Genomic DNA, 25,237 nt, shown 5'->3' with positions numbered 1-25,237 from the left:
TATTAGGAAACCAAACACAATTTATTTCCATTTCTTAAGCTAACTTTGACTTGGGTTCTAAAGGTGAAAGTCTGACAGTGTTGCTTAATTATGTAAATGTATTATTTAAAGAGGAAATATTTAAGTTTGTCAGAAATTGTTTGAAATCTAATTAGTAAAGCTAATTGTTGAAACTTAGATGCTTTTTTGCTATTCATAATATTATGAATATTTTCAGTCCTGTCTAGTGAGAATTAATTTCCAACCATTGTTTTCCTGTGCCAAGCCCTACAAGCCCTCACAGTCCTAATGGACCTCCAAGCCCTGTTACTCCTGAAAGTCCTACCAGCCCTGTATCACCATCTGGAAGCCTAACCAATCACTCTGCGCTTGGACATCATTTGCATACTGTTGGAGGAATTGCAGGGAAAAGCACGTGCTCACGTTGCAGCCATCGAAAATCGAAGCGGCCAAAGGACTTCCGAAGGAGTCGAGCTGGAGAGGTCACAGTATTTGCTGTGGGAAGGTAAAATATATTGTGGAAAGCTAAAATTATGGTGAATGGTTTGCATTTCATTTGTCTTGTGTAACCGAGTAATCAGCTGGAGTTCTAAAGGGTTCTATTTGCAATCGATGCAAATATTTAAAACATTCATTTAACCCTCATTTTTTGAATGCTTTATAGAAGTAAATAGAATGTGATCTCACTGTTGGAAATATACTTCAATATTTTATATGTGGAAACTAAGTGGAGAACTTTTAAGAATTGGATGAAAGATGAATCTGCTAAATGGCATGCTTGCTAAGCAGAGTAAATGGGCAGTGAAGGAGGTGCGAAGTGATTTTAAGCCAAGGGCCATTGAAAATTAAGACATGTTAAATCAAAATAATTAAATTTAAAGAGATATGAGCATTAAAATAGTCCAAATTGCATTGGTTAGATCCAGTGTGCATAAGTAATAAACAAGCCTAGGAAGATCCTAAAATAAAAGATGAATTTTAATGTGGAGGGTTGTAGAGAAATTTTGCAGGATGACTTTTTTTTTGTAGCACACCTTTAAAGGGCTGCACACAAATCTGCAAAGGTAAAAGGGGAGGCTGATTAAGGGCGCTTATGAAAGGCCTGTGCAGACTTTCTCGAATGAAGCAGAGTCCTGAAGTACAGAAGTAAAGAAGCTGTGCTAAGCCTTTATGAAGATTGGGTATGCCCTCGCTGGAGTATTGTGTTCCGTTCTGGGAACCATGCTCGAAGGAAAATCTGTCACGTGTTCTAGACTCCCCAGATGAGAGACGTCGCCTGAGTCTGCCCTGTCCAGCTGAATGTATAAATCTCTCGTTCTTTTAACCTCAAGCGAATAGACCCAACATACTCATCCTCTTATCATAGACAATCCCCTCATCCCAGGGACCAATCTGGTGAACTTTTGTCTTACTGGCTCTGATATAAATACAAGACTCTTTCTCTTATTGTTAAATTTGCAAGAATTTGATTGCAGCATTGAGTCTACAATACCCAAGCATTCTCTAATTCATAAAGCCATCATTGATGTAACAACACATCATGCTTCACAGACAGATGGTTTTCCGTGGAAAACCAAATATTTGGCAGCACCTTTGGACAATGAAGGTAATGTGTATTTTACAATGCAGGGCATGGTGGATTGGATAATGAGTAAAATGACCACAGAAAATTCTGGACAATCTCAGCAGGTCTAGTAGTATTGTTGAGAGAAAAACAGAGTTAATATTTCAAGTCTGATGTGACTCCTTCCACAGATTCAGTATCCTATAAGAGAAAACTTCCTCCTCTGTTTTAAAAAGGCAACTCCTTCATCTGAGATTATGCCTTCTGGTCCTAGACTTTCTGACAAGAGGAAACAACCTTTCTACATCATCTTCTCATCCCCCAATGTGTATCAGCCAATCTACTCAACCTTAGCACCATACAGGGTATTCCTGTATCCTTTGTTAAAATCTTGGAAATCGATCAAGCTCTCCCTTGAACATACTTAACAACTTAGTCTCAGTCAACTGTGGAGGCCAAGCATTTCAAAGATAAACCACCCTCAGTGTAGAGGTTGTTCCTCATCTCTGACATAAATGTTTGCCCTTGTTATTGACACCAGCCAAGAATCAACTTTGAGAATCTCTCTGCTCTGATACCAGTATATCTTCCCTTGAATAAGGGACCCAAAACTGTTCACACATTTTTAGCTGTGGTCTGACTAGTACCTTGTATAATTTTAGCAAAACTATTTTTTAAAATACTCCTTTCCCTTTGAAATAAAGGCCAGCATTCCACTTACCCTCCCTATTACCCTCTGAATTTGGATGCTCATTACCTGTGATTCCCGCAAGAAGTTCCCTAAATCCCTCTGTGCTGCACCATTCTGCAGTCTTTCTCCATTTAAATAATAATCAGTTCTTATCAAAAAGCAAAACAGCATAACCTCACCTGTCTATATCTTCGTCTAGACTCTTTGTAATCCTCACTATTTGTTTTACCACCTATTTTTGTATCACCTGCAAACTTGATGATTGTACATTCGTTTGACTCATCAAAATCGTTAATATATTTTGTAAGTCGTTCTGGTCCTACACTGATTCCTGTCGTGCTGCACTAGTTTTAGATTGCCATCCTGTTAATACCACCTTTTATCTCAGATCTATTTTCTGTTGGTTAGCCAGTCTCTTATCCATGCTAATATTCTAACCCAACTGTGTGTGCTTTTCCCTTACTAAGTAGCCTTACATACAGTATGTTATTGAACACTTTTTGGCAATCCAAATGGCCACTGGTTCCTCATGATATTTGGAGTATTGTGTGGGTAAGTCAGGAAAGATGCACTTGCCACAGAGGAACTGGAATAAATGTTTACAACCTAATTCCTAGGATGGAAGGATTATCCTATGAGAAAATCTTAAATATACTGGCCCTTTTTTTCTCTGGCATTTAGAATATTGAGAGGTGACCTCATTCAAATATACAAAATTCTTACAGGAGTTGACCAGAGTAAATACAGGAAGGACATTTCTCCAGGCTGTTATGCCAAAAACAAGGAATAGGTATTTCTGACAGATGAGGAATGATCTCTTTACTCAAAGAATGGTTTATCTTTGAAATTCTTAGCTTCCATAGGTCTCTTGATATTATGACATCGAATACATTCAAGGCAGAGCTTGGTAGATTTCTAGATCTAAGTGATGGATAGAGGGACAGTGCAGGAAAATGGTGTTAATGCAGGGGGTAACTATAGGCTAATTTAGCTTAACATTCATTGTCAGAAAAATGTTGGAATCGATTATTATATTTGGACTGCAGGATATTTGGAAAATCATAATCTAATCAAACAGACAGCATGGCAACTCCTTCATCTGAGATTATGCCTGACTGATTATTTTTATATAATATAGAGATTTTTTGAGGAAGTCTGAACCAGTGTTGAATTTGGACTTCCAGAGGGTCTTCAGAAAGATACCTCACTAAAGATGAATAATAATCCTATTGAATAGCAGAGTAAATTCGAGGGTCTTAACAGCCTACTGCTGTTGCTATTTCTTATGATCTTATTGTTTTAAGATCAACCATGATCTCCATGAATAATGAAGTGGGGTGGGAGGGAGGTGTGGCCTGCTCCAGTTCCTATCTCTTATGTTCTTAAAATTAATTTCTATACTAGCAAGCTGAGCACTGTTACGCCATGGGAGTTCTCTTTCATGACAAGTTCTGAATGTTTGTTGTTTAAACTATCATCTTCAGGAGGCGCCATATCAAGAATGGACTAAATGTGAATGTTCTTTTGGGAGAGTAATATATATTTAGAAATTAATGTGTATTTGGAAAGAGAAATGGATTAAGATGTAAATATCAATCCAGTATTTGTATAATGCTTGTGTAGATGACCCATTCCCACTGTTTTGTCCTCCTAGGTTTCGTGTTACACATGTTGATCCTAAACCTCATTCTAATGATCAAAAGGTGTTGATTGCTGCACCTCCAGATGATATGTGTAATGAGGCAAATACAGACAACCATGAAGTGCCAAACTCACCAGTAACATTGGATGTAAAAGGGGTGAGTGAAATGATTCACTTAAAAGACACAATTGTTCCCTGCCCAATAGGAAAACAGAGCATCCCTGAGTTTCATGTAAATATTGTGCTTTGTGGGAATCAGTCATTCCACAATTTTACTTTCACCTTTTATAACATCACCAACTTTGCCCCTGTTTCAGCTGCAGAAACTCTCATTTGTGTTGTTATTATTGCATCTTAAGTTTGAAATTCTGCTACGCTGGGTGAATTTGTACCCTATATAAATTTTAGGTCATCCGAAACTCTGCAGTCTTTTCCTTAACTCACTCTCGGCAATATTCACCTCTCAACCCTGTGCTCACTGACCTACATTGGCTCTAACTCAAGCTACTTCTTGATGTTAAAGTTGTAATCCTTGGTAGTAATTCCTTCCATGGTCTTGCTCCTTCTTCCTAATCTCCTCCATTTTCATTATCTTTTGAAATATCTTCCCCTCAACTAGTCCAGGCTTCCTGACTGTCCCCAATGTTAATTGTTCCACCGTTGATTTCTGTGAATAGAAGATCCACTTAACAATGTGAATTTAACCTGGTCTCTGAGGATTGCTTGGGAGATAGGTGGTGATCTTTGAAATGTGGTCTGCCCTGTGGTGCAATGGTAGGGGGAACCTACAAGTCAGGCACTTTAATGGATGTAAAGTTACAAGAACTCTGTACCATCATTGTGCCTGCTGCTCTGGTTGCCCTGGAATTTGGGAAGTAATGGAGTCTTATTTCAAGAACAGAATTTTGACCAGCGTTTTAAGTCTGACTTGTTATCAACCACAAACAAGGCAGAAGGTTTGGATGTACTGAGGATTGTTGATAACTGAAAGTATCTCCAAGCCATTTATTAGAAAAATAATTTTACATGTTTGCATGGAATCTGCTTAGTTTTAAAAATTTCTGTTATATCTTTTCAGGAAACTTTGCAGGAAACAAAGGATTTGCAGTGAGCTTTGTGAGTCGGTAAGGTATTTTCTCATTCCTAGAGATTTGAAATTATGGGATTGTCTTCGTCCTTTTGATTTAATTAGTCTCCTGTGTACCGAGAGGTGTATCCACTTTTTCGTGTTTGGTTGAATGGCCTACTCTTTGCTTCTATGCCTCATTGAAGAGAAGAATGGTTGAGGGCTTGCATCCAGGTTTAGGGTTCAGAGCCCAATAGCTGTTTCTCTCCCATTTCAATCAAAGTGTTATCAACGTGAGGAATAAGAGAATGCCCAGAGAAAGGGTAGGGGAGATCAAGGATTGTGAACGGAATTCGTGCACGGAGCCTAAAGAGATAGGAGAGGTCCTTTTAATGAATACTTTTCTTCAGTATTCACAACTTGAGAGAGACCTAGTTGTAGAGGAGGACAGTGTGAAACAGGTAGGCTAGAGAAAGTTGGTGTTAGTAAGGAAGATGTGCTAAGAATTTTAAGGAAGTTGGGGATAGATGGGACTGATGGGATTTATCAAAGGATTCTATGGGAAGTGAGGGAAGAGATCACGGGGTCTTTGGTAATGATCTTATCGACCTCACTGTCCACGGGTATAGTGCTGGAAGATGGGAAAGAGGCAAATGTCATTCCCTTGTTCAAAAAAGGGAATAAGGATAACCCTGGAAATTACAGGCCAGTTAGTCTTATGATAGTGGTGGGCAAATTATTGGAAAGGGCCCTGAGAGAGAGGATTTATGATCACCTTGGTTAGGCATAGCTTGATTTGTGACAGCATGGATTTGTGAGGGGTAGATCATGCCTCACAAACCTTATTGACCTCTTTGAGGAGGTGACCAAATACGTGGATGAAGTTAGAGCAGTGGATGTGGTATGCATAGGTTAATGTAAGGCGTTTGATAAGGTTCCCCTTGGTAGGCTCATGCAGAAAGTAAGGAGGCATGGGATAGAGGGAAATGTGGCAGATTGTTTTCTAAGGGTCAGCCAATTCTGAATCCCAAGTTTGGTAGTGGACGGAAAATATTCAACATGGTGCACAGTTACGAGTGGTATACCACAAGGATCTGTTCTGGGTCCTCTTTTTGTGATTTTTTGCAAATTATTTGGATGTAGAAGTGGAAGAGTGGATTAGTAAATTTGCAGACGATACGAAGGTGGGTCGTGTTGTGGACAGTGCAGAGGGCTGTTCTAGGTTACAACAGGACATTGATAGGATGAAGAGTTGGGCTGAGTTATGGCGTTTGGAGTTTAACCCTGAAAAATGTGAGGTGATTCATTTTGGAAGGAAAAACTTAAAATCTGAATACAGGGTTAACGGAAAGATTCTTAGCAGTGTGGAGGAGCAGAGGGATCTTGGGGTTCATGTCCTCAGTTCCCTGAAAGCTGCCACCCAGGTGGATAGAGTTGTTAAGAAGGCATTTGGTGTGTTAGCTTTCATTAATAGAGGGATTGAGTTCAAGAGCCGTGAAGTTATGCCCCCAGCTATACAAAAGCCTGGTTCATCTGGAGCAGTGTGTCTGGTTCTGGTCACCTCATTCCAGGAAAGATGTTGAAGAGTTGGAAAAGGTGCAGAGGAGATTTACCAGGATGTTGCCTGGAATGGAGGAAAGGTCTTACAAGGAAAGATTGAGAGAACTAGGGCTTTTCCTTTTAGAACGATGAAGGATAAGAGGTGACTTGATAGACGCGTACAAAATGATCAGAGGTATTGGAGATAGATAGATCCCTGAAAGTTGCCACCCAGGTTGATAGTGCTGTTAAGAAGGCTTATGGTGTGTTAGGTTTTATTGGTAGAGGGATTAAGTTCTGGACCCATGATGTCATGCTGCAACTGTACAAAATGCTAGTGCGGCCTCACATGGAATATTGCGTGCAGTTCTGGTTGCCCCATTACAAGAAGGATATGGAAGCATTGGAAAAGGTGCAGCGGAGATTTACCAGGATGCTACCTGGTCTGGAGCGAAGACCTTATGAAGAAAGGCTGAGGGACTTGGGTCTGTTCTCATTGGAGAGAAGAAGGCTATGAGGGGGTTTAATAGAGACATACAAGATGATCAGAGGATTCGATAGGGTGGACAGTGCGAGTGTTTTTCGGAGGATGATGACGTCGGCTTGTACGAGGGAGCATAGCTACAAATTGAGGGGCGATAGATTTAAGACAGATGTCAGAGGCAGGTTCTTTACTCAGAGAGTGGTAAGGGTGTGGAACGCCTGGTGTAGTTAACTCAGCCACAATAGGGGCATTTAAACAGTCCTTGGATAAGCAGATGGATGATGATGGGATAGTATAGGGGGATGGGCTTAGATTAGTTACAGGTCGGTGCAACATCGAGGGCCAAAGGGCCTGTTTTGCGCTGTATTGTTCTATGTTCTGTGTGTTCTACGTGTAAATAGAGTGTACAGCCAGAGAGTTTTTCCTGGGGTGGCGGTAGCTATTATGAGGGGGCATAGTTTTAAAGTGAGTGGTGGTAGGTATAGGTGAGATGTCAGAGGTAGGCTCTTTACTCAGAGTGGTAGGGGCATGGAATGCATCTGCCTCATTAGGCGGCATTTAACTGGCTATTAGGTAGGCATATGGATGATTGTATAAGGTAGGGGTGGAGATTAGATAGACCTTCGGATTAGGGTTGAAGTTCGGCACAACATCATGAGCCGAAGAGCTTGTACTATTCTATGTTCTGTTTCCAATTTTGATTCTATTAGCATCTGATCTGTGACAACAATATCGCTCCTGAGCTATGGCTGACACTCCTAACTCGCTCTCAAATCTTGAAAATCCCAGAAAACAAAGCCATGACTACAAGGCATGAATGAATGGAATAAAATTTTCAATAAGACATAATTATTCTCAGTATTAATGAGTAAATTATTTTAGATATTTATGGAGCATAGAACCAGAGCATATAAAATCCATACATTTCATGCTTCGTAGTCATTGCTAGCTAAACCAGCATTTCTTAACTCTTACTGCCCTTTAATGTGGTGGTGACCCACCATGTTAGATTTCGTTACAGTTCATTTGGTGTAGGTGTGCAACAATGCTATTAAGAAGGGAGCCCCAGGATTTTGACACAGTGGCAGTGAAGGAATTGTGATGCATTCCAAATCGGGAAGCTGTATGGCTAGGAAGGGAACTTGCAGGCGATTGGTGGAGGTGATTCCATGCGTCCTCTGCTTTTATTCTTGTCGATGATGGCGGTTCTAAGTTTGCAAGGTGTTATTGAAGGAGACTTGATGGGTTGCTGCAGTGCATCTTGTATGGGACACATTGCTAGCATTGTGCACTGGTGGTGGATAGGGGGTTGACGGGGGTGCAGGGGAAGGACACCTCAAGGAGAAAACAGCAGCCAGGTCAATGGTTCCACAGCTGGCACTGTTGTACAACAGGGAGAGCCGGAGAGCAGTTGTGATACGGGACTCTGTAGTCAGGCATTTGTGTGGCTGCAAGCCATTCTCCAGGATGCTGTGACAGGGCCTGCCTGGTGACAGGGCCAAGGATGTCTGAGTGGGCACAGAATGTTCTGAAGGAGGAGGGTGAACAGTTGGAGGCTGTGATCCATTTTGGTACCACAACATGGGCAGAAAGAGAGATGAAGTCCTACAAAGGGAGTTAGGTACAATGTTGGAAAATGAACCTCTGGAGTTCTAATCTTGGAATTACTCCCTGTGCCACGTGCCAGTGAGGCTAGGAGCAGGAAGGAAGTAGAGTTAAATATGTGGCTAAAGAGCTGGTGGAGGAGGGAGGACTTGATGTGTATGGATCATTTTGAATGTCTTCCAGACAGGAGGGACCTTCGCAAGATGGGGAGGTTGCACCTAAGCTGAAGGGACACCAAAATCCTGGCAAGGAGGTTTGCTAGCACCACTTGAGAGCATTTAAACTAGTGAGGAAGGGGAACGGGAACCAGAGCAGTGGGCCAGCAAGTCTGATTAGGAACAGTCTGAATCTAGGGCAATAAGACAAAAGCAAAGAACAGACTGGGAGAAGTGACTAAACATGATGGGACTGGTGGTCTGAAGTGTGTTTAAGATGAATATGACAGGTAAGGCAGATGAACTTAGAGCTTGGTACATAGAATTATGATGCTGTAGTCATTCCAGAGTCTTAGTTGAGAGACAGACAAGACTGGCAGCTTAATGTTCTGCGATTTTAGATGTTTCAGACGTGATAGAAGTGGAAATGAGTTGGGGAGTTGCATTAGGGGGAATATCTCTGCTGAACTGAGGGAGGACACCTTGGAGGACTCATTCAGTGAGGCCATGTGGTTAGAGCTCAGGAACAGGAAGAGTGCCTTCACTTTATACTGCATGTCTCCCAAAAGTCAGTGGAAGATAGAGGAACAGATTTCTGGATGGATTATGGACACGTGTAAAAACGACAAGATTGTTGTGATTTTTAACTTCACCTATACTGACTGGGACTTGCTTAGTGCTAGGGCATAGATGAGGGAGATTTTGTTAGGTGTGTCCAGGATGGACTTTTTTCTTTTTGTTTTGAAATAGTATGTAAATACTTCAATTAGGGAAGGGCCAAACTAGACCTGCTGCTGGGGAATGAGCCCTGCCAGGTGATTGACATTTCAGTGGCGGAGCATTTCTGGGACAGTGACCATAATTCCTTAAGGATAAGGGGGGATAACATGGTTGTATCACGTGAAATGCAGGGAGAACTAGCCATTTAGATACAAAATAGGCTTGAAGGTAGAAGACAGAGGGTAGTGGTGGAGAGTTGGTTTTTGGACTGGAGACCTGTGCCACCGATTGTGCTGCAAGGATCCGTTCTGGGTCCACAGCTTTTTGTCATTTTATATAAATGATTTGAATGAACATGTAAGAGGTATAGTCAGTAAGTTTGCAGATGTCTGCAACACTGGTGGCATTGTGGACATTGAAGAAGGATTTGTTGTCCGTGCTAGTTGCTTTTGATCTGAGTGGCTTGCCAGATCATTTTCAACATTGCTGTGAGAATGGAGACATATGTAGGCCAGACCAGGTAAAGTTGGCAGTTTCCTTCCCTAAAGGACCTTAGTGAACCAAATGGGTTTTTCCAATAATTGATAATACTTTCATGGTCACCATTAGATTCTTCAATTCTAGATTTTTTTTTAAATGGAGGATTACTGCTTTTGCAGAATACTTGTGCCTTTTTAGGTGTCAGACCTATCACTAGACCCAGACTCTGATCAAAACTAATCATTATACTGCGGATCACTTGTTTCTTGCTATCTGTTGCACTTGTTTGATGGTCTGAGTTCCTAATATTCAATTAGAAAGCAAAAACCTTAGCAATGTACAGGGTTTATTGTAAATCTGTAGTTTAGCAGAAACACCAGATTCCACCTTTGTTTTCCCAAGGAAGTCCTTGGTAAGAATCCACCTCTCTCTCTGTTTTGTTGAAAAAAAAAGCACTACCAACCAAACTGAATCCCAAATTATATAAGTTATTGTAAACACCGTCCACCAGTGTCATTGGTCCATTAGCAAAAATCAAGTCTGAGAGGAAGCAAAGGAGAGACTAAATTAAAATGGTGTTAGTAGGGGAGATGATTCATTCCACAGTTTGAAGTTCCAGGTTGACAATATGCTTCCTCTCCAAGGGCCTAGAGGTATAGCTGAGGTAGCCTGTACATGAATATGTAGTCAATTAACATCTGCTTTGTGTTCATTGGAATTTAGTGCCTTGTTCTCGGACTATTTGATTTGTTTATTGCAGTCACGCAAACAAGGACATATAGATCATAGGGTGCTCAGACAGAATGAGGGATAAAGTTTACAACTGCACAGGAGATGTTCAAGGCATGATGAACGTTATTTGAAGTTCGAATATCCATTCAGCAGTCTAATAACAGCAGGGACACAGCTGTTTTTGAACCTGTTGGTGCATGTGTTCAAGCTTCTGTATCTTATGCCTGACAGAAGAGGTTGGAAGTGAGCATTATGGGAATGTGAAGGGTCCTTGTTGGCAGCCGTTCTGCAATGAGAAGTGTAAATGGAGTCCATGGATGGGAGTTTGGCTTCCGTGATGGTCTGGGCTGTGTACACAACCCTCTGTAGTTTCTTATGGTCCTGGGCAGACCGGTTTCCCTATCTGGCCATTATGTACTTGGATAATATGCTTTCTATGATGAATCTCTAAAATTGGTGACTATCCTTGAAGTGCTGAATTTCCTAAGCTGCTTCAGGAAGACCAGGCGTTTTTGGCCTTATTGACAGTTGCAATTTCGTGGGAAGTCCAGGACAGATTGTTGGTTATCATCATGCCCAGGAACTTGAATCTATCGACCCTCTCAACCTCAGCTTTTTTGATGTAGATGGGTGTGTGTCATCCTCCTTTCTTCCTGAAGTCAATGATCAGTTCTTTTGTTTTACTCAGTACAGTAGGGCTGCCCATTAAATTGGCATGGTAATTGCTGTGACTTTCCGTCAATCCCCAGTTTCACCATTACTGGCCCCCCCCCCCCCCCCCCCCCCCCCCCCAAACCTTATGGAAAGGAAATGCCATAGACCTCTCATTATGATGTGAGTAAACCCTCTAACTTCTGGCTCCATTCTTAGAGATCCACCACTGTGCCATAATTTTGCCAAATGCCCACAGACTTTTGGATGGGTGCCTGGGTTTATTTATTGAAATGCAGTTTGGTGTTAGGACTAGAAAGACCACCACATTGCTGCAGTGTTCATGTGCACCCTGCTATTGCCAACTAGCTAGCCTTTTTTTACAGACAAGATTGTAGGCCTTGGGTCTGACCCGTGTTCAGAGGAATATTTTGATACTGCTATTCTTTTGGTTTGAACGCAGTTGTAGTGAGAACATTTTCAAATGGAATGAGCATCTCTGCTGAACAATATTTTAGTGAGTTTTGAGAAGATTTGTAGCTCAGGTTGAGGTTCTAGATGTAAGTTTGCTCGCTGAGCTGGAAGGTTCGTTTTCAGACGTTTCATCACCATTCTAGGTAACATCATCAGTGAGCCTCCGGTGAAGCGCTGGTGTTATGTCCCGCTTTCTCTTTGTGTTTCGGTTTCCTTGGGTTGGTGATGTTATTTCCTGTTCTTTTTCTCAGAGGATGGTAGATGGGCTCCAAATCAATGGGTTTGTTGATGGAGTTCCCGTTGGAATGCCATGCTTCTAGGAATTCTCATGCGTGTCTCTGTTTGGCTTGTCCTAGGACGGATATGTTGTCCCAATCAAAGTGGTGTCCTTCCTCACCTGTATGTAAGGATACTAGTGATAGTGGGTCATGTCGTTTTGTGGCTAGTTGATGTTCATGTATCCTGGTGGCTAGCTTTCTGCCTGTTTGTCCAATGTAGTGTTTATCACAGTTCTTGAAGGTATTTTGTAAATGACATTCGTTTTGCTTGTTGTCTGTATAGGGTCTTTTAAGTTCATTAGCTGCTATTTTAGTGTGTTGGTGGGTTTGTGGGTTACCACGATGCTAAGAGGTCTGAGTTGCCAACACAGGAAATGACATCACCAATGCAGGAAATGACATCACCAACCCAAGGAAACCTAAACCGATAAATAGAAAGCGGGACATAACACCATCGCTTCACTGGAGGCTCACTGATGATGTTACCTAGAATGGTGACGAAATGTCTGAAAACAAACCTTCCAGCTCAGCGAGCAAACTTACGTCCTGAACAATATTCTGTTTAATTGCTAATAATAATGAAACTGAATGTCTTTGTCTTTTGTTTTCTTTAAAAATGAACCTCTTAGCAAGGGAAAAGTGAACACTTCAGTCAAGAACAGATCGAAGAGTGATGAATATTTCTGAATGAAAACCAAAGTATGAAATTTACAGTTGCATCGATAATTGTGCGAAATTTGGATTTTTTCCGAATGTCTTTTGTTATATTTTTATAATGTGTTTATATGTGGGAACTCACAAGATAAAAATTAGCAATGATCAAATCATATTAATGAGATTAATTTTCTTCTTTGAACCTCAAATCTATACATTAGGATTAAATGGTCAACATGATTGTTTAAAAAAATTCTACATCTACCATTTCTACCTGTTGTCATAACTAACTTCATGCTTCATAGTTGCATTCCGTTTCCTTGCATATTTCTGAGTGGTCTAATTCCTCACCTGATTTTCAAAAATAAGAAATATTCTAATTATCATTGATTCAACTTAACAGAGTTTTAATGATCATAATGCTGTAAATTACACTCATTAGAAATGGGCAGCCCATCTCAGAACAAATAAGCTGATGGTAAATTTTCAGGGTTTTATTTTTGTTGCTGTTCATTAGTGTGTACATGAAGCTTTTGTGGATTTGGCATGGTATAAATGGGGATAAGAAGGATTTTATTCTTTGAAATGCTATGACTGTAGGCAGATGAATGGTAGAATTCTAGATAATGCCTTAACATCTGCACCAAAATATATTCACTGACCAAGTCTGACACTGAGCTACAATACCTTAGGACTGTACAAAGTTGGATAGACCTAATTAATTTTGTTTCATTAACAACAGGGAAGTATGCAGTCATACTATTTTAAGGCAATTTCTTCTGATATTGGGGAGGAGAAAGTCTGACCCGAGTGTGAAAGAATTTGCCTTTTATAGAAGAAAAGCTGTGCCTTTTAATCTTTTCCGGTTACTTAATGTTAACAACATCATGGTATTAAATGGTTTGAGGACAAAAGTGCCAAAGCATTTGAACAGGTTTTATTATAAAAATGCTTAACTAGAAATAAATTTGTTACTTAAGCGAAGTTTTAAAAATAATTTCAGGATGTAATTCTTGTATCCCAAAGGCCCTGGATATGATTCCTAATTTGTGATAAATTACATAAAGTCAACTAGGACAGCTCTTGAGCAGCTACAATTGGCTATTGTGTGATAGAACATAAAAAGCCTAGCAGAAATCTTGCTCTTGTCCAGGAGGAAAAAATTCTCACATGGAGATTAGGTAAAGACATTGTAATTAGTGGTATTGCCCACCGTTTTCCAGAACCTCCTGATTTACTGAGTGGGTTTTCCTAATTGAGAAAAGACAGGTAAAGTGAGGTGCTGAAGGGCATCCTCCTCCCACAAACTACTCCAAATTTTGCACTTCTGAGATGAGAAGATTGCAGAAAGTGTGTGTAACCAAAATGTAAATTCTGAAAATATGTATGTATTGCTGTTTGATGTGAATGTAGTTTTTTAGTTGCAAATTTATGTAAACAGAAACAAACATACAACAAAATGGGAATCAACCTGTGTAAATAAATGCAATTAAACTTAATTCAGTACCAAACTGACAGGATGGTTTAGGAATTGTATACAATGAACCATTGCAAAGTGATAATTGATTCAGTATTTGTAAACACTTTTTGTAAAGGAAAATGGCATAGCTGCTTTTGGAAAAACTATTGTAAAATATAATTATAAAAGTAATTTTAAAAACAAGCTTATTGGATAGTGGCTTTTTTCATTGTGCCTTATGAATTAGAAGACTGGAGGTTTACTTCGTGCTCACAGGCAGAGTTACCATAATACATTTATTATCAAGCAACCTTGTTGGGGCGTGTACTTACTTGGAGAGGAAATGGAAGCGGCATCAACCTTAGATAGAATGTACTGCTACATGGTGAATAACCTGCTTGCAGTAATTGTCTGTATTTGCATGAAGAATGTGCTCTACGCTCTTTCCTTCAAATAAACTTTTTAACACAATAACAATAAAAGTTTACTGAACATTGACCAGAACAGTAAAATGTTATCAAAATCTGTTTTCTAATGTTTACGTTGTAATTAAGTGCAATAATGCTTCTTTAACAAATACATATCTACATATATACTTGCGATGAAAGCTGTCTTATTCCTATTTTGCAATAATTAATGTTCTTGCAGGTGTATTTTATTATTCTTTGAGTAAATGTCAGGGAAAATGGAACCACTGAGGCTCCAAGTTGTGTGAATATTTAGCTATAGGTTCAGCTGACTTTTACCCCTTGGCTGAAGAGTTGCCAACAAAACTTTTGTTTAAGGGTGTAATTAAGCTGATTGAGGAAACTTGTTTTGACCCCAGGCATCGTAACACTCATGAATGCTCCATCAACTCCTTGCCTAGGAATCTTTGTTCAAAACCTATATCCTTGGAAGTAGTCCATTGTCAGTGTAACCAGTGATTAGTTTAAAACAAATGTGGTGTTCTGCAGCAATTAAAGTTGCCTTATAGAAAATGTTGCAACCGCTTATTCTGAGTAATGTGAAGCATTTAATACTTAAGGCAGCTTTGTAATTAGGTGGTGCACTTTAAAAGGCAATAACTGTAAATGGTATGTGTTCTGGAAATGTTATTTTGTGCAGTATTCAATTTTAAATTCTGTCTAAGTCTTTGAAGTAATGTCAGGTTTTCAGTCATAATTTCCTTTTGGATGGTTATGTATTCATTTTGGGATTTTATCGTTTTATAGATTGTATGTATCCTGTATATCTATCTTACTTCCAAAGGTGCTGCATTTGTAAAGATGTATTTTTTATCAAACTGCTTCTCTGTGTAAAGGCATCATCAGAGTGCAACATATGTTTTGAGCAATGCTCAAATTGAGGAAAAAATGTTTAATTCGTCTGGAAATTTAATCCATGGTACTGTATGAGAGTTTCAACAAAACTGCTACTACTTCCATTTATATAATGCTGTAAATTTACATTTCAAACATTTTAAAAAGAAATGTGATTTAAGCAGATTGACACTTAAGTAAGATATCTTTCAATGTGCAGCCTCTGTTGCTAAGTTGGATATTGTCTTTCAAACTGGCACATTAATTATTCACTGTATTTACAATTGTTATCAAGTTTGTACTGTTTTTGAATAAAATCTTGAAATATGAACAACTTTGTAAAATATGGCTTTCAGTGGAGTTCTGCTATGACACTACGGTGTGATGTTTAAGAATAGAACTGGGGTAATTTCACTGTATGTATGAGACATTTCTGAGTTAAAAGACAAACTGTGGTTAGCACAGATGTGGTCAAGATAGCTGCCATGAATTACCCAATAATCCTTGAATTTGGGGCAGGGGGAGGTTTCAAGAAGTAAAATCCTTTTACCTAAAACTCTCTCAAAATCTTCTTTTATGGTAATAGCCCTCTGTGCTTGACCTAACAAAGTATGAAAAACCAGTTTTTATGAATGAAGTAGAATTTTTAAGCAAAATTTTATGAATATAAGTTCATAAGATATTGGGGCAGAATCAGGCCATTCAGCCCATCGTCTGCTCTGCCATATGGCCTTGGCTGATAGCACTTTACCCCCATTTTCCTGCCTTCTCCCCATAACCCTTCAACTCATTATCAATTAAAAATCTGTCTAACTTGTTCTTAAATTTAGTTGTTGTCCCAGCATCCTCTGCACTTTGGGGTAGTGAATTCCACAGATTCATCATCCTTTGGGAGAAGTAGTTTCACCTCAAACTCTGTTTTAAATTTTCCATCCTTTATCCTATGACCTCTCATCCTAGAATATCCCACAAGAGGAAGCTTCTGCTCCACATCAATTTTATCAATACCTTTTGTCATTTTGAATACTCAATTTGATCTCCCTTCTTTCATTCTTCTGAATTCCTTAGAGAATAGGCCTAAACTGTTCAATCTCTCTTCATACAGCAAACATGGCATCTCTGGGATCAATCTCCTCTGAACTGCCTCCAATGCCACTACATCTTTTCTCAAATAAGCAGACCAAAAATGTGCAAAATATTCTAGGTGCAGTCTCACCAATGCCTTGTATAGCTACAATAATGCTTCCCCACCTTCTATACCTTCAGCTATAAAAAGCCAACATTCCATTTGCTTTCTTTACTATCTGCAGTACCTGCCTGCTAGCTTTGTGACTCATTAATGAGGATACACAGACTCCTGTGCACCAGAGCACTGCAAAATCTCTATCCATTTAGAAAATAGGTCACATTGCCATTTTCCTAACCAAAATGCATGACCTTCCACTTAATCTGCATTAAACTCCATTTACCACATTTGGCCCAGTCCCCTAACCTAACTATATCCATTTGGAAGGTTCTTATTGCAATTTACCATCCTGTGTATTTTTATGTTGCCCATCAGTTTGGCTATAGAGCCCTCTATCCCTATATCCTAATTGTCAACATAGATTATAAATAGCTGTGGTCCAAGGATCAAACCCTGCGGCTCCCTACTAGTTAATTCCTGCCATCCAGAAAAAAAAAACCCATTTAGCCTGACACAGTCTTCTGTCTATCAGCCAGTCACCTACCCAAGATAATAAATTACCCCAATCCCATATGATCCAACCTTGTGAATTAACCTTTTGTGTGGCACCTTATCAAGTGCCTTCTGGAAGTCCAGATTTATTCCATCTTCAGGATCCCTATTATTGATTTTGCTTGTTACATCTTTGAAGAGCTCTATCAGATTAGTGAGATATGATTTGCCCTTCATAAAACCATGCTGACTGATGGATAGCGTCTTGGCCTTCCAAATGATCTGATATTGTTTCTTTGATAATTGATTCTAATACTTTGCCAACAGCAAATGTTAAACTAACTGGTCTGTAATCTCCCACATATTGCTGCCCTCTCTTATTGAATAAGAGCATTACATTAGCATTTTTCCAATTCACTGGAACCTTTCCTGTGTCCAGGGAATTTTGGAATATTGTAACCAATGGATCTAATATCTCTGCGGCCACTTCCTTTAATAAACTAAGATATAGGCCATTGGGCCCAGTGGACGCGTATGCCCTCGATCATAATAGTTTGCAGAGTACTTTTTCCCTATTGATGCTAATTTCTATCTTGTACCCTTCCTATGGCTCCTGACTTGCCTGTTCCAATAGGAATGGTATTGAAGACTTCACCTGCCCCCAACCACCACCACCACCACCAAAACCAGTAATGCTCTCTTCCAACATCTTCAGTCAGGCAGAAGATAAGGAAACTTGAACACACGTAGCAACAAGTTCAAAAACAGCTCCTTCCCTGCTGTTATTAGATTGCTGAGTGGACCTCTCCTGGCTTTGAATAATGTTGATCTTGCTTTGTGTACCTACTGAGCAGCTATAACCTTGTATGCCTCACCCTGCCTAAGCACCCAATGATCTGTATGTCCTTGTTTGTAATCATCAATATATTCTTGTTTGCTATGATCTGCCTTGCATAGCAAAGCTTTGCTCTGTAATGAGGCACTTGTGACTACAATAAATCAAATAAAATCCAAAGATTGAAAAAAGGAACATGAGTAGGCCATTTAGCCCTTTCAGCCTATTCTGCCATTCAAAAATTCATTTATGGGATGTGGGCATCGCTGGTTGGCCAGTATTTTTTGCCCAGCCCTAGTTGCACTTAAGGAGGTCGTGCTGAGCTGTCGTCTTGAACCACTGCAATCGTCCAACTCCTATTCCCACTTTCTCTTTTTAACCTTTAAGAGCCATATCTAACTTGAGATGTACAGCTCAGAAACAGACCTTTCAGTCCAACTCAGCCGTGCCAACCAGACATCTTAAATCAATCAAGTCCCATTTGTCAGCATTTGGCCCATGTCCCTCTAAACCCTTCCTAGTCACATACCCATCCAGATCCTTTTAAATACTGTAATTGTATCAGCCTCCGCTACTTCCTCTGGCAGCTTATTCCATAAACGCACCACCCTCTGTGTGAAGATGTTGTCCCTTAGGTTCCTTTTTAATCCTTCCCCTCTCACCTTAAACATATTCCCTGTAGTTTCTGGACTCCCCGACCCCGGTGATAAAACATTGACTATTCACCAAATATATGACCCTCATGATTATATAAACATCTATAAGGTCACCCCTCAGCCTCCAGCGCTCCAGGGAAAGTAGTCCCAGCCTATACAGCCTCTTCACCTTGGTCTTTAAGTGGGTTATGATGTGATTGGAGATAAGGAAAGGCAAAAGTATAAGAAAACATCAAGAGTTGAACAATCCCGTTATTACACTCTGCATGTTAATATATTTTAGATCGCAGGGGTTGTCACATTCTGGACTTTTCTGAAAGACAACCAACTCTTTTCAGTCTTGTATCACCTCCAAATTAACACAAGCATTTCTTTTTAAATTCAATGTCATAACCACTATATGAAAAAGAACTTCGCATGACTTTATATCTCCAGTGATGTTTATGTTGAAGGCCAAATTTTAATTTTCAAGTTACAGCTGCAGATTACACCAAGAGAAGAGCTGGCATTGTACTCTTTATCACTGGTAGGAAAACAGATGAAATAAGGTGTACTCAATTAGTCCCTGGGATCAGAACATAAAGAACCACAAGCAGCAGGCTATTCAGCCCCTCAAACCTGCTCTGTTATTTGAAACCATCAAGGCTGATCTCATCTCAACCTCAAATCCACCTTTTTGCTCATTCTTCATAGCTCTTCAGCCCATTACTAATTAAAGCACAACAAAACGTGAGGCTGGATGAACACAGCAGGCCAAGCAGCATCCCAGGAGCACAAAAGCCGACGCCCCGGGCCCAGACCCCCCACCAGAGAGGGGGACGGGGCGAGGGCCCCGGAACAAATAGGGAGAGAGGGGGAAGTGGACCGAAGACGGAGAGAAAAGAAGATGGGTGGAGAGAGCATCTTGAAAACATACAATATTTTGGCATCAACCACTTTCTGTGGTGGAAAATTTCATGGGCTCACTACTGTGCATGCAGACATTTCCCCTCTAATACTCAGCTGCTTCGGTGGTCAGTGAGAGGTCCCTCTCCTCAAAAGTGAGAAGCGGAATGTCAGGTGTCCCACCACCACATCTTGGTCTATTATGGAATGTTTTATCCTCCATAGAGCCAAAGGGAGGGATCGAGTCAGATGAAAATGGGTGGCACAACTGTCAGTGCTGTTATAATTGGGAGTGAGATGTTGAACTGTCTGGATTGAGTGTATAGGCAGCGTAGAGGGCATGCAGGGCTAGTGGTATTGAGAGCCAGGCTTTGTGACTACAAACAAACAACGCTGTGGTACCTTGTTGGCTGCAGCAACTAAGATAGAGGCAGTGAGTGTGAGGGCGGGAAGATAGTGGCAGAGTGGTGAAGGACATTGACCTTTGTCTTACATGGCTGGATGGTTGAAACTGCTCTCACCTGGACAGCAACCCCAGTCAGGCTGGCAGGATTTGAGGTCATGGCCTCATCAGCCAGTCCTATTAGAAAAGGATATTCCTTCTCAGCACCACGCTGTCCGACACAAACTCCAGACTCTGCCCACAAAACATGTGCTCCTGAGATGCTGCTTGGCCTGCTGTGTTCATCCAGCTTCACACTTTGTTATCCAGGGCACCAAGTTTCCCTTCTTTTCCAACTTTGCTATAAACAGTGCAGGGCAGGTTTGGATTGATAGTGCTTCTCTGATGGAAAACACCGTTTTAGAGATGGTACCAGTGCAAGGGATGATGGTCCATTCTGGGATATCCCAGCAGTGGCAAGTTCTTGCATCAAGTGGTAAAATTAGGCTATCATTTCCTGTTTTGGAACATTGCGCAAGAAAAATGACTAGGCCTTGCAGGGAGAAGCCCTTCATTATATGTATTTGTCACTGTGTTTTATTGAATGGGTCTCATAACTAATCAATACTAAGAACCTTTCTCAAGATTTCTCATATTCAGTTTCTAATTGCAACTCAATGTCAATTTCTATAGTGTAATTAGGCACCACATTCAACTGTTATCTGAGAGGTTGGAGGCTGGAGACTGAACGGAGATGGAACCTTTACTGTTGTTTGTTAACATTCATAACCTTTCCAGGTGGTCTAGTCATTAGAATTTGGTGCTTTTATCACTGTGGTTCAGGTTTGATTCCTGGTCAGCGAATACATGCTTACTGTAGGGGTCTTGTGGCATGGCAGTAATTTACCTACCTGAGCCAGAAGGCCTGGCTTCAAGTCCACCTGCTGCAGATCTGAACAGGTTGATTAAAAATGTCTATAATTATAATTGGGTCTTGCAGTTCAAAGTCTTCTACATGGGTGCTGAAACCATGGAAAACCTGAAACCCCTAAACAAAGTGGTTTCAATCCAATGTGGGAACCAGTGATGTTTAATTCCTGCACGTGGAGGTGCTGGTGTTGGACTGAGGTGGACAAGGTCAAAAATCACACAACACCTTGTCCAACAGGTTTATTTGGAAACATAAGCTTTTGGCGTCTTGCACCTTCTTTAGGTGTTAGTGAGGGAGGTGGCATCAGACACAGAATGTATAAGCCAAAAATCAAAGGGTCATAGAATGTATTGAACAAACCTAAGATGGCTGTTGATTCTGTAATCAGTTAGAAAGGAAACACCAATTTCGATTGATTAATATGCAAATCCCAGATTTTTTTTTCAAGTTACTATCCTGAGATACCTAAAAGTTTTATCAGTATGCCTGAGGATCTCAGGTCAGACAATGCGTTTTGGATGTGAAGCCTTGTTTAGAATCTAAAAACCGAAAAAACTGCCGATGCTGTAAATCAGCATTTCGAATCTGTCTGGGTTTTAATTTGGAGTCAGACCAGTTTTGTTTTCAAAGTAGGAATTTATAAAATACCCCATTGTCTACAAATTGTGTGCTTTTTGAACAAAATAGAATATGTTTGTGTGTGTGTGTGTGTATATGAAAGAGGGTCAGTGTGACTGTGAGACAGTTTGTGCGCATGTATACGTGTGTGTGTGTGTTTAGTGTAGTGTCGTCATCTGTAGTGCAACTTTAACACAAGATCCTGGTTGAGGCCGTCCTCTTGGGTACCAAACCTCATGGATTCATGTCGCACTAGAGGAGACCCCACCACTCTATACACTCTCTCCCTCTGTCTCTCTCTCACAAAGACACATACATACACAAACACATATCCTCTCTCATATACATACTCTCTCACACGTAGTCTTATACTCAAGCCTACTACACACACACACACACACATATAAATACATGGGGTGAATTTGCATTTGTAGATTTCTAATTGCAGATACATGCTATTTTGTTCAAAAGCACATAATTTGTAGGCCAATGTGGCAATTTATAAATTCCTACTTTGGAAATAGAACCATTGCGACTCCAAGGTAAAACGCAGACAGATTGTAAACAAGGCCTCACACCTAAAATGCATTGTCTGACCTGAGATGTTACCTCCGATATACTGAAAAAAATCTTTAGTTATCTTGGAGCAGCGACTTGAAAGAAATTCTGAGATTTACTAATTAATCAATCAAAACCTGCATCTCCTTCCTTACTGATTAAAGATTCAACAGCCCATCTTCGGTTTGTTCAATACATTTGCATCAGCTCTGTGACACTTTTACCCTTTGCTTATAAGTTGTGAGTCTGATGCCACAACTCTTACTAACACCTGAAGAAGGAGCGAGACTCCAAATGCTCATGTTTCCAAACAGATCTGTTGGACGATAACCTAGTGTCATGTGATTTTTGACATAGTTTCTGCAGGGAAGATATCTTACAAAAGTTGGCCCATTAAGCTGACCCAGTAGAGGTTCTTGGAAAGATACATAATGTTACATTTAAAGATAATTGGAAAATATGTCTTTGGAAGAATATTTTGACTAAATCAGCGTAGCAAAGCCCTTTCAGAGAACTACAATGTAGATTCTTTTATAGAAGTAGTTATATTTGTCCAAGGGTGGACAGACGATGACAAGGACAGTTTAATAGTTCCAGATTTACTAGAAAATATTGGAATGTTTGAATTCCAACACCAGGGTTTTTCTTGAAGTTTTTTTTGTTTTCATTATGAAGAGTTCAGCAAAAAGAGTTAAAAACTGCCAGTTGCAGCTGTATTTATTTACTGTGTACACAGAGAAGGTGAGAGAAATAAAGTAAATTTTGAAATTAATGATAATGTTTGGAGAAAGATAAGTTTTGCTGTATTAAAGAAAATTTTACCCATGAATGGAGTACGTTTCAGTTTGTGTGTTTTATTGGAATGCCCCATTTCACTTTATGTGTCCACAAGCCAGTGCTTGTGCCACTGACTAAGTTATGATAGAATGGATGTTGAAGAGTTGTAAGACCGTTTCTACCTTTCTGGCAGAGTGAATGAGAGAGAGAGATAGAGGATCATGAACAATGATGCTTAGTAATGTGATTCTGGTCGTAAGCTTCAATTGTTCGGTGACTGAATGAGCAAAAACTCCTTTTGTCTCCCCTATGGTGCTGCTTGAAGTTATCAGGTTTTAAATGTTTTTGTCTTAAATTATAATGTTACTGTGTGTGAAAATTTGTGATAGCAAGATGATACTGTCAATGTAAGGCATGATTTGTGCTTGATGCAGATAGTTGTTAAATAGGTAATGGGATGCAATGCATTGAACTCAGTGATGGTGGAGGTGCAGTTTTAGGAGAAGGTATTTGAAAATGCATTGACTGATCTTCACTGCTTGTGAGATCATTAAATCACTTGAAACACTGCACCCAGGTACTTGTGGTTAGACTGCTAGCTTTGATTGCATGGCTTTCAGTGCTTATGCTGGTGTGGCTTCTTGAAAGGAAACTTACTCCTGCTTGCACCAAGGCTTCCAGTACTACTGGAGAACTTTGGAACAAACCCTTTGTCACATGGTGCCTTTAAAAAAAAATGCTGTTCTCAGTTCAAACTCACTTCTGGAGTGAATTCCAAAACCGGTTGGAGTTGTCTGCTGACTTTACAGAGTAGTAACTGGCTTGAATCAGACAGGCCGTTGCTCAGTAGTATACATTGTCCTGGACACATGCTACAATACCAAGGTAGTTTCCTGTTTCAGAATCGATGGCATGGTTTGATCACAAATTGTGATCACTGTGCCCATTTTCAGAAGCTGCCGAAGTGTGCGTGAGTCTATTATTCTCGGTGAGCAAAATAAACAAAATGCCCCATAGTTTGTCCTATTGTCAGTGAAGGATAACGCTGCAGCATTCTTAATATGTTTGCGGGTGTAACTGGAGGTAAGTGGCAATGGCTAGAGTCAAAATGATCCACAGAAAAGGGTTCACATGCCTTATGATATCATAGGAGCAATATATAGAGATTTGAAAACTAAGTGTGATGCTTGTCTGTATTTGATGTTTATAGTAAATGCCTGAATGCTAAATTGAACCTGTGCTGGAAAATATGATGAAGAACTTCCAAGTATGACCAAACTAGAAATTGAGATATGCATGCTGATGCACTGTTGCTCTTTGTGAAAATAACTCTTGCTAATTTGCCTAATATTAACAAAGCGCTGTGTCATAAAGTTTATAATATAATAGAGGATTGTAGCTTATAACAAATATTTTATTGTAGTCCACATAAAATGTCCAGAAACAAAACCATTAATAGTATTCATGATGTTTCTTTATATAAGTTAATATTATCCAAGTTAACATTTCTAAATGGAAAAGTGATAGTTTTTTTGCTGCAGCTTCAATTGTTTTTAACTAACATGCTGCATATTAAGTTTCATACAAAGTATTGACAGTTTATAGAAAAGCTTTACAATTGGTAAAACAATTGAAATAGAATTTACAATATTGTATTTGAATATATTATGTGTACAGAATTTCCAATCAAGTCCGCTGAGACTTGTGACTCCAGGCTGCTCTCACATCTTCTGAGATTATTGCAATAAGTGATAAGTGCTTTCATTCACAGTCAGTACATTGACCTTTTGCAATATATACAGTACATTTATTACTCCAGCTGTCTGGACAATCATATCTATGGCAGTTTTTGTGATTGCATTTGACATCTTATCCACCACTTAAAAGGCACAGGTTTCATCAGCCAGATAGTAATATAAACATGAACTTCTTCCTATTAATATCAATTTCAGAGATGCTGACTGTATTTGTACGTATTTTTATGTTGTTTTCTTCCTCGCCAGTTTGCTCTGCGTTATAATGATCTTTTTATTTGGTTACAGTTTTGTCTATTGGTAAAATTTTGGCCACAGATACCTTTTTACCACATGCTACAGCATGAATGCCTGCTCTTTCTCTGCAGGGATTTATTGTGTACTTTGTAGAAAGTACACCAACATATCTGTTCTGTATTAAATCCTTTGCCAAAGATATATGTGGCTCAGTGTATTTGTAAACAAACAAAAAACTGTACCATGGAAAATTTTCATACACTGTATGGCACTACAACAGTTTTGTTGTGTTTAAGTTGGCCAGCATACAATGGGCTAATGTACACTTGCTAAAAGCAATGACGATTGGTCTGCTCGATAACAAAGTGTAGAGCTGGATGAACACAGCAGGGCATCTTAGCAGCATGCTTGGCTTGCTGTGTTCATCCAGC

The 25,237-nt window shown here is 39.8% G+C and overlaps 1 protein-coding gene across 3 annotated transcripts in view; it reads left to right on the top strand.

Annotated features, from left to right (window-relative positions):
* Positions 1-15,798, top strand: part of rell1 (RELT like 1) — a 64,913-nt gene extending 49,115 nt beyond the window's left edge. For all 3 annotated transcript variants that reach the window (XM_059647112.1, XM_059647114.1, XM_059647113.1), the window contains exons 5-8: positions 266-505; positions 3,910-4,054; positions 4,976-5,021; positions 12,711-15,798. In XM_059647112.1, the coding sequence (XP_059503095.1) occupies positions 266-505; positions 3,910-4,054; positions 4,976-5,008 (418 nt within the window). In that variant the 3' untranslated portion in view covers positions 5,009-5,021; positions 12,711-15,798. The remainder of the gene's footprint in view (positions 1-265; positions 506-3,909; positions 4,055-4,975; positions 5,022-12,710) is intronic.
* The last annotated feature ends 9,439 nt before the right edge of the window (positions 15,799-25,237 follow it).

The sequence above is a fragment of the Stegostoma tigrinum genome, chromosome 1 (assembly GCF_030684315.1).
Source record: "Stegostoma tigrinum isolate sSteTig4 chromosome 1, sSteTig4.hap1, whole genome shotgun sequence".
NCBI lineage: Eukaryota > Metazoa > Chordata > Chondrichthyes > Orectolobiformes > Stegostomatidae > Stegostoma > Stegostoma tigrinum.
The sequence above is the reverse complement of the archived record's forward strand: the minus strand, read 5'-3'. Positions and strand labels throughout refer to the sequence as shown.